The following is a 10,037-nucleotide window of genomic DNA, read 5'->3' as shown; positions in this document are numbered from 1 at the left end:
TGTGTAGGTTGTAGTGGAAGCACCTACACGCCCATTGTAAGTCCCCTATGTTCTCTTGATGTAATTGTTGTTGTTGTTTTTCTCTTCCATTCTATATGTAGGCATGTGCACTTTCATAAAAAAAAAATATAAAAAAATAAAAAAAAGCCTGGAAGGTCACTGTTTCCGAACACAGACTGTCGACATGACTCAGTGACTGTCATGTTATCATGGTTATGTCACGACGTCAGTGTCCTCCACCTTGTTTGATGCTGTCAATCTAACATAATAATAATCACAAAGGTCAAAAAGAATGGTTTCACCAATTATAGAAACATACGTTGTAACGCTGCGTTTCATGCACGTAGCTAAATGCTAAGGCAATCATCAGACAAGTTGTCTGATGATTGCCTTAGCATTTAGCTACGTGCATGAAACGCAGCGTTACAACGTATGTTTCTATAATTGGTGAAACCATTCTTTTTGACCTTTGTGGTTACGCTCCGCCCCTGTGGTGTTGAGCACTGTTGAAACCTGGGTATACCCACTTATGTAACATAATAATAATTATTATTATTATGACTACTTGTATGAGTGTTCTTTTTTTTTTAGGGACACGCATAGAGCCTCTTGTACGGGCAAAATAACACTGAGTGTATTACATAGTCATTGTACGTCTACGCGTATACGATCTAGGACTAGGCCTGGGTGCCCGGACAGATTTTGCTCCGCTCGCCTCGATATTTTGCCGCAAAATGTTGCTGCAAAATCTTCGATATTTTGCCGAGCCTGGCACAAGAAACTCCTCTTTTACGGGCAAATAAACACAATGGTTTAAACTCATACACTGGAGAAGAAATCAGAAAAATGCATGTGTAAAATAAAGAATTTCAAACCCAAACCAAAAAAACTTCAAATCAAGTTTGTTATAATTAAAAATAAAGCCTGAAACTCGATATTTTGCTCCATTTTGTTCCGGAAAAACGTGTATTTTATCCACTTCCCGTACAATCCCATACAACGTTTCATAAAAATCGCTGGGTTGGTTTCTCAACACAAGTTTCCACGCACGTGTCCCTGAGTTCTTCCAAAATCATGTCGATCCACAGTGATTCATAGGCACCGGCGGATAATGCTAGTTATATGAGGAAATTGTGCTACTAGCACTGCTAGTTATTTGGAGCGATTATGCTAGTTATAATGCTAGCAGTGCCGATAGTGCTACAAAAATGTCAATCCATGCGGTGGGAAATAATGACTTCCCTATGCAGTCACTCGGAATATGGCAGTATCACAGGGCAAACACGGTGAGAACATAACACATTGACATTGAACTTCAAGACAAGCATTGCAAATTTGGAAATCAAATTTGCAAAAAGTGTGCACAATGCTATATTTAGCTCCAAGTACAAGTCAGTGCAGTTTGCACAACTCCGTAAACGCAGCAAACAGTGCCAGACACGCTTCTGGCAACGGTGGCATCCAGCATACACTTTCATCTGGACGTAGGTCTAGTTTCACACATCGATTGTGCTAGACAAGGTCACATTTGGAGGCTTTATGCTAGGGCAGTGCCGGTCTTCCCCACATGGGTCATTATGCTAGTTATTATGCTAGCATTAGGCCGAGTAAAAAAAATTACTAGATGATCGTCCTTTTTTTTGGAAAAATCGGGGAGGGCGGGAGGATTTTATTTTTATTTTTTTACTTTTTACCCTCTCATGCACACAGTGTACACAACAACATCAAGGTTTTTTTCTCTTTTTTTCTTTTTTTTTCTTTTTTTCTTTTTCTTTCTTCAGCAGATCGATACTGACGTTGTGATATACTAGTAGTATGTGGTCCATATAGTAAAGAAAGTATTAAACAAAGCGTGCACATGTTTCCTGCATCCGCGATCGGTAAAAAACCAACGATTTCGGCAAAAACTCACGATTTAAAAAATAAAATATTTCTTGGGGCGCTGACAAAAACTGGGGCGGACGGGGACGATCATCTAGCTTTTTTTTTTACTTGGCCTTATCCGCCGGTGCCTAACAGTGAATCCCAGTGATACTGATTTCGGTGACATGATCTCGTCCTGGGCAGTGTGTCCTGCTGAACGAGTTAGAAACAAGGAAATCCAAGTATTAGGCATCGATTTTAACCAACATCTTGATATTTTGCTCCGATTTTGGAATGTTCTAAACACTCTGCTTGGTCGAATCAAGATCCACCGTGAACCAGGTGCAGAGGTCAAAGCCATCACAGCCTACATTCTCCGAAATAGTATCACCGGGTTCGCCAACTACACCAACCGCTACAACGCACACTACACTGCCACTAGGTCCGATGCCTGAACACAACTTTTGCACTTTCGACCGCATCCCGACAAGCCTCGTAGAATTCTACCTAAAGCGGTTGGACTGCCGTAAAGCGTGCGGCCCCGACAACGTACCCGCAGCAATCTACAAGTCTGCAGCTGACGGGATTGCCCCTGTTCTCGCTCCGCTATTTTCAGACTCACTACAATCTGGAACTTTCCCAACTCCGTACAAACAGGCTAACGTTCGGCCAATACATAAGCGAGGTGATCACAGCGATCCTACTAATTACAGGCCAATATCGCTCCTTCCGCAAATGTCAAAGCTGTTAGAACGCTGCGCCCTTGACCAGCTAATGGAATTCGTGCGTGACGCTCCACAAGCAAACCAAGCACTGCCGCCTGAACAGTTCGCCTACAGAAGACAACACTCCTGCGATGACTTGCTAGCCTTGGTGGCGAATGACTGGCAGCAAAGTCTGGATGCCGGTAAATTTGTGGTGGCAGCGTTTCTTGATATGTCGAAAGCATTTGACACGGTCAATCACAACATGCTCCTGCAGGAGCTTTTCGAGATCGGCGTCGGAGATAGCGCCCTGCAATGGTTTGCGAGCTACCTACGAGGCAGGCGGCAGCGAGTGGTAACACGTACGTCCAGAGGTGAACTGTACGAAGCTCACAGGGGAGTTCCTCAGGGATCCACCTTCGGGCCTGTGCTCTTTAACCTATCTGTACGCAAATTGCCCTCGGCAGCATCTTCCAGCATGGTGCGCCAGTACGCTGACGATGTCGCCCTGTACCTAGCAGGCCGCAACCTACAACAAACTACCGAAGAACTGGCCCGAGATGTGTGTCGTATCAGGGACTTCCTCAGTGAACGAGGACTAATCCTGAATGCCAGCAAGACCCAGTTCATTGTGTTCCACTCCAGATCGAAAAAAGTATGCTCCTCCCTCCGACTAACCATTGACAATGTCTCAATTCCACCAGCGACCACCGTCAAGTACCTTGGTATGACCTTTGACCAGCACCTGACATTCGCTGACCACATCAGTGCCCTTGAGCGAAAGGTAGGCGACAAGCTTGCTGTGTTTCGTAGAATCCATGACCGTCTAACAATTGATGCAAAGAGAACCTTCTACTGCTCGTTCATACAGGCTCAACTGGAGTACGGTTCCAATGCTTTTTATCACAGTCTGCAGGCTGGGCAACAAGATCGCTTGACTTGCCTTAGCAACCGTGCAGTTAGAACTGTTTTTGGTTATCCAAGGTTCTGTGATATTTCTACTATTCTAGCCAGATACCACCTAGCTTCTATCTCCTAACGTTTGAGATTCAAATTGTTTGTACTTATTTACAGATCATTACATAAGGTGTGCAGCCCGCTCTTAACAGACTGTTTTGTGACTAGAGTCAATACCACACACACAGCGTCAATCACCCGCTCGCAGGTTACTCTGTCTCTTGCTCTTCCCCCGGCTAATAACCGCTATGGCTTGTACGCATTAAATCGGTATGGTCTTTTTTCTCTTAGTTTTCTAGGCTCAGATCGTTGGAACTCTCTACCTGCTGACATTCGCCTTTGCACATCTGTTTCTCGCTTCCGTTACCTTGTATTGGCACATTTTTGTAGGTACTGCTGGCGTGGTGACCAGGTGATTTGGGCACCCAGGAGCACGTGACCGCTTCTTCAACCATGTTCGATTGGGAATAAAGGAGGAACGCTGCATCGCAGCCTTTTCGGACCAAAACCAGTCGACTCCGCGTCCAAAAGAGTACAACATATGGGCCAATCGCGGTCATCCGTGCTTTTATAAGAACGAAATGGCGCTTTTAGTGAGATTTTGCGTACAAATCCCCATCTAGTAGGGCGCAGTCACCCAGTTTCGGTGGAAGTGCACGAGTTCGATTGGGATTCAAGTAGGAAGGGAGCGTCTCAGCTTTCTCGGACCAACAAGACCATTCGATGAGCTCAGCACTCACATGTGACGTCATCATTAAGTGATTTTGTTTTCCAATCCTCCGCGCGCCGCCGTGTTTTGTTCGCCCGTAAAATTTAAAAGAGGCTAATAAAATAAAATAAATTTACCGTGGCAACTCGACTCGTGCACGCTATCGCACGTGCAGCATAGCTAGCACTGCATGCAGGCTGCCCGATTTGAAAAACGATACATAGATCTACAGTGCTGGCAACTGAAATCCGACTCCCGGCCTTGGCGGCGCGGTGCGCCGCCAAGGGAGTCGGATTTCAGTTGCCAGCACTCACTGTACGAGTAGATTGTATGTACGTAGATCTACTCCGTCATGACGTCAGTACTCGATCGTACTTTCGTAGATCTGAATTTTTTTTACCTGCAGCTAGCCTTCAACAGTTCAAGTAGTTCAATGCATGCTCCGAGCTGGAAGAATGAAGCCGCGCAGCAAAAATACTGAGAAAGGAAGGAGATCGAACACCACACGCACACACACAACAATCAGGCAGAGCTTGTCATTAATTTTGTGTACAAGGCAGAGAAGCTAACTTTTGTTTCGATCTTCTCTTCGCTCCGGAAATGGAGGTTCAAGACAAGAGAGCAGACTTTTTCAAGGGGAATGAACTCTCAAGAAGAGATAATATAGCAAAATTGTATGCCGTTGGGCTTACATGTAAGCAAATCATGGACCTGACTGGCTACAAGCGCACACAGGTAAGGCAAGAAAATGAAAATGTTTTGGTAGAAAAAATAAAATTTCATTGACAACCACCATCGTCCACGATCGTCTTGCTGTGGGAATTATTCTGCAGGTGCGGGATACGGTGAGGAAGCTAAAAAATAATGGGGAGATCAGCAGAAAGCTTAAATCGGGTCAGGCCTCTGCACCAAGTCAAGATCCTGATCAGGCTGATGCCACTCCTGCCGATACGAGTGATGCTGACACGGCGGACAAGCCCGCTCAACAAGACCCGCAGAAGAAGGCAGCGGGTGATGACTCGGTGGAGCGAACAAAGAAGGCCATGCAGGAGTTTTTCAAAGGCAATGAACGCGCGAGAAGAGAGAGGATAGCGGCATTGTCCCGCTCTGGGCTGTCATGCAGGCAAATTAGGGAACTGACTGGCTACAAGCGTACACAGGTAAGCGGCAAGAAAGGTGAACGTGTTTGGTAGAAAATACAAGAAATGACAATCATGATCGTCTTTCTGTGCAAATTGTTCATGACCAGGTGAGGGATACACTCAAGAAGGTGCAAAATAACGAGAACATGAACAGAAAGCATGGAAGTGGGCGTTTCGCTGCAAGGATTACTGCTGTAGCCGCTACTTCGTCTGTAGCCGCTACTTCGGCTGTAGCCGCTACTTCGGCTGTAGCCGCTACTTCGGCTGTAGCTGCTACTTCATCTGTAGCTGATACTCCGGCTGTAGCCGCTACATCGGCTGTAGCTGCTACTTCGGCTGTAGCTGCTAGTACTGCTGTAGCTGCTAGTACTGCTGTAGCTGCTAGTACTGCTGTAGCTGCTAGTACTGCTGTAGCTGCTAGTACTGCTGCTGCTACTTCTACTGTAGCTGCTACTTCTGCTGTAGCGGCTAGTACTGTCGTAGCTGCAGCCGCCGCTGATGCTGTGGCTGCCGCCACTGACGCAGCCGCTGGCACGGTTACAGTTGCAACTACAGCTAGTGCTGCTGCTGCTTCTGCTGCTCCTGCTGCTGCACCAAGCCCTCCGCCACAAGAAGGAGCGGCAGACATCGTCCACACGAGCATGGAGAGAGGTCGGCCAGATCAAGAGGAGGTCCAGATGGACGCCGACCGTGAACTCATCGTGGTGGTGGACAGCTAAGCAAACTGGGCGCTAAGAACGATCCTTTAGCGTCCACCCACTACGAGTATCCCTGTGGTGCTTGACTGGCCGAGTTCGGCTCTTGATCCAACGCTGTACAATGTGGACTGGATAGATTTCCAGCCATAGTGATAGGGACTGCTCCATGATATGTGCTGGTAGTAGCATGACCCACTGTATGCTGACTGTACTGCAGATAAGCAAAGGTATGTATGGACGCTGAGTGCACACAACGCCGCACTCTGAGATTAAATGCATGCGTACTCGCTGCACAACAAGTCGTATTGCTTAAGGCGCTGCGCAGCGCTCGAGTCACACTGCCCAGCGCCCAGCTCAATGTTTACATCTCCGCTCAGTATATCCTTTTTAAGTCAGGACCCCTACTTTGAGATGCACTGCGCATTCAAGTAGCAGTTTTTTTTAAACATTTTAGGAATCAGATGCAACCACACAGTTGTTACTATGAGTGTGTTGCTTTTAGGCTACAAACACAGCTGTTTTCAATTGTTGTCACCGTTGTAGTTGTTGAAGTGACTACGACGGATTAGTCGGTAGAAATGAAGCGGTACCGTGTGCCATGTGTACCCTGTGTACGGGCCGGCCTGGTTATGGCGATCACCGCGGTTACCATCAAGTACCGCAAGAGCGCACTACCAACGCATCCTTTTGTGGTCGCGCTGTGGTGATGTCTAGGCTTCCGCGGAATGTGCCGGCATAATTTCGGGAATTATCGGGGAGATTTTTAAAACGGCAATTTCTGGGAAATTATCGGTAAAATTTGAGCAATGCCCCCCCCCCCCCCCCCCTCTTTTCATTTTTTCCACTTATAACACCCTGCTTTGTACCGAAAGGCTTGTGATCCTGCAGTTCAAGATCGCCCTAAAAAAAGCTTCCAGCCGAGTCTCACGCGAACTGTGATTTTGTGCCCGTACAAGTGGCAACAAGAGTATTATAACCCCCCCAAAGAGTGTGCAACTCCGCATATGGGGTCTCTGATGGCGAAAACTCACATCACGTGTCTTAGATACGTTTGTACGTAAACGAAGGGTAGCGTGCTCGCAATCCCAACATAATGCTGGGAATTTGCATACCCCGTGAGTTTCTGTCAGAGAGTGCTTTTTTATTACTCCGCTGCTCGCTAAAAATGGGCTGGAAACGTACAACTGCGACACTGCACCATGTGATGTGAGTTTTCGCCGTCGGCGTACCCCATAGAAAGGGTATCAGGAGTTGCACACTCTTGGGGGGTTATACTACTCTTGGTGGCAACAGTACCGGTACGTACACAGTACGGTATCTGCAAAAAAAGGGAAGAAAATTATTGTGAGAATAATTGGTGAACTTTAAAGGGAATAATCGGTCGAAATTTTGAGCAATGCTCAAAGGAATTATCGGTAAAATACGAGCATATTCTGCAGAAACCTAGGGCATGCTCAATTGTGCGAATCCATAGGCCCGGACCCGGATTCGCCAAATTCGTACTTGTTGAATTGTACGAATCGTCCCGCGGATTCGGATCCAGTCAACCCACCTCACAGAGCCGAATTCGACGGATTCATTTGCTCCCTATCTACATGTACTAAACCTCCGAATATGCGTACACTAGGGCAAGAGTTCACTATCGCGTACAGGTGCCATGGAATAGTACGGGATAAGCTGTAGCAACACGGTTGCTAAATAAGTCTTGAAACTGATTATCAGTTGCGCACATTTAATTGTATCTGTCCGATCGGAGCGATCGGGATCCAGTTTCCGCAATCGAATACAGCCCTAGTGGTACCATCAAGAGTACATACCCCCCCCCAGAGTGTGCAACTCGAGTATGGGTGCTGTCCCGACAGAATTTCAAGTTGACGTCATTTTTATGATGCAATGCGCACTTTACACGGATTATCAGACGAATCCGGAACCGGGCCACCTCACTGGCCTCAACCTACTCTCGGCAGGAGAAGGTGAAACGCCGGGCGTACGAGCATCGTATCCGCGACGTGGAACATGCTTCATTTGTGCCAGCTGTGTTTGCCACAACCGGTGGAATGAGTCGCAACTGTACAGCTTTGTATAAGCGTATTGCGTGCCTGCTAGCAGAGAAGAGCAAAGAGTCGTACAGTGTGGTGATGGCATGGGTCCGCTGCCGCCTACGCTTTGCGCTCCTCCGGGCGAGCGTCATGAGTCTCCTCGGATCCCGCAGCCTCAAGGCCTCCGCCGACTCTACCACCCCTGCTTCTCTTGTTGCTGCGGAGGCATTGATTCCAGGGCACTAGCTCTTGCAGTGTGACTTGGCATTCGTGTGATCTAGCAGCGATTTTCATTTACACTTTTGTTATTACCGTAAAGTACCGCCAGAGCGCCCCGTCTCGCCAGAGCGCCCCACCTTGATTTTACAGCCAAGGGAAGAAAATCGTATGGCAGAATGCTACTAAGTTTGTACGGTGTGAGAACCTTTGTGTACTAAGGTCACACTTGGTATGCTTTTATGTGGAGCTCGAAGGTAAACTGGGTACGGATTGACTGCACAATGTGCAATGTTTGTACAAGGTCCATGTCGTATGACCTACAGACAGGAATCCACCTCCGCAAGGCGGCCACGAAAGGACGAGATGGTGGGGCGCTCTGGCGGTACTTTACGGTAATTTGCTTCTCACCTTTTATCAGTCATTTCGTATGATTTATAATGCAGTTGCAGTACCAGGTGGGGGCCATCCCCTGGATTATCAAAATGGGTGCCTATAGCGCCTCGTCATTTTTCTGTTGTTCTTGCACTTCGGACTTTGTAATGAATAATTACGAATGGTTTTGAGCGGTATCGATCAGCCTCTTGTACGGGCAAAATCAAAAATAGTTATTATGATTATGTAGCTAGCATTCACAGTACTGTGCAGTATGGGGTCGTCGCAAAAGTTTTTTTGTCGTCCCTGAAACGAACATGATTCGTTGGGGGGGGGGGGGGGGGGGGGGGGGGGGCGAGCGAAAATCACAAGTAGACGGACACTGTCCATATAACATGTGCATGCATGTGATTTCGTCGTCCTGCATAGCAAGCTGTGTTCGTTTCAGCGGGAGGGGAGGGGTCCGAGTACGAAATGAACGATGTTCGTTTCAGGGACGACAGAAAACTTTTGCGACGACCCCTAACCCCTAACTGTAATACACTAATAATGGTGTGCAGTCAATTCGTAACTCAGTTTACCTCGGAGCTCCACACAAGAACATGCTAAGGCTGTGTTTACATGAGAATTTTCAACCCGGGTTGAAAGTCTGTACAATAGACAAAAGAGGTGAGCGTTTACATGAAGACAGTTGATCCGGGTCAAATACTGATATGCCGCCAAAAGTCTACTTCTACAGTCCTGTATGATCACGTGAATCCGTTCGCGCGAAATTTGTATCTGCAGTGCTGTTCAAACCTGGCGCGAGATACGCACAGAAGTACGTTTGTACGATTTTCTTGACCCGGGTTGATTTCAACCCTCCCCTTGGGGGGAGGGTTGAAATCAACCCGGGGCGAAGTTTCAACCCGGGTCAAGCGCAATGCGTCATGTAAACGCGCCATTCACTTTGTGCACATGGCGGGTTGAAATCTGACCCGGGTTGAAACGCTTCATGTAAACACAGCCTAACAGACTATACCATTATCCGCTGTTCGATGTGTGTTCCCGTAGGATTTATGCTCGCATGTCGAATGGGAAATAGTGGCGTAGCTGTGCCTTGCATGACTGGACACACATACCGGGCGTGTTGGACTGGGAGCTTTCTGCTGCCGTGCTCCAGGACCAGGACTCGGTACCCCATTGTCTGTTGAATCAGATTATTCTGTGCATGCCTGCCACCTGGCACCAGTAGAGTCCTTCATTATTTTTCGAGCATGTTGCTTCTTTTGGTGAACGGTGTGTCTGATGGCGAGTTTGTTCATCTGGGATTGATCACACTAAATTGCCACCTG

The 10,037-nt window shown here is 47.4% G+C and overlaps 1 protein-coding gene across 1 annotated transcript; it reads left to right on the top strand.

The window, feature by feature from the left end:
• The first annotated feature begins 4,696 nt into the window (after positions 1 to 4,696).
• Positions 4,697 to 6,656, top strand: LOC135822754 (protein PRRC2C-like). The gene is made up of 3 exons (XM_065335583.1): positions 4,697 to 4,968; positions 5,067 to 5,393; positions 5,483 to 6,656. Exons 1-3 carry the CDS (start codon positions 4,834 to 4,836, stop codon positions 6,092 to 6,094), a joined length of 1,074 nt encoding a protein of 357 aa, XP_065191655.1. The 5' UTR covers positions 4,697 to 4,833; the 3' UTR covers positions 6,095 to 6,656.
• The last annotated feature ends 3,381 nt before the right edge of the window (positions 6,657 to 10,037 follow it).

This window comes from Sycon ciliatum, chromosome 8 (assembly GCF_964019385.1).
Source record: "Sycon ciliatum chromosome 8, ocSycCili1.1, whole genome shotgun sequence".
Classification (NCBI taxonomy): Eukaryota; Metazoa; Porifera; class Calcarea; order Leucosolenida; family Sycettidae; genus Sycon; species Sycon ciliatum.
This window is presented reverse-complemented; position numbering and strand designations above follow the sequence as displayed.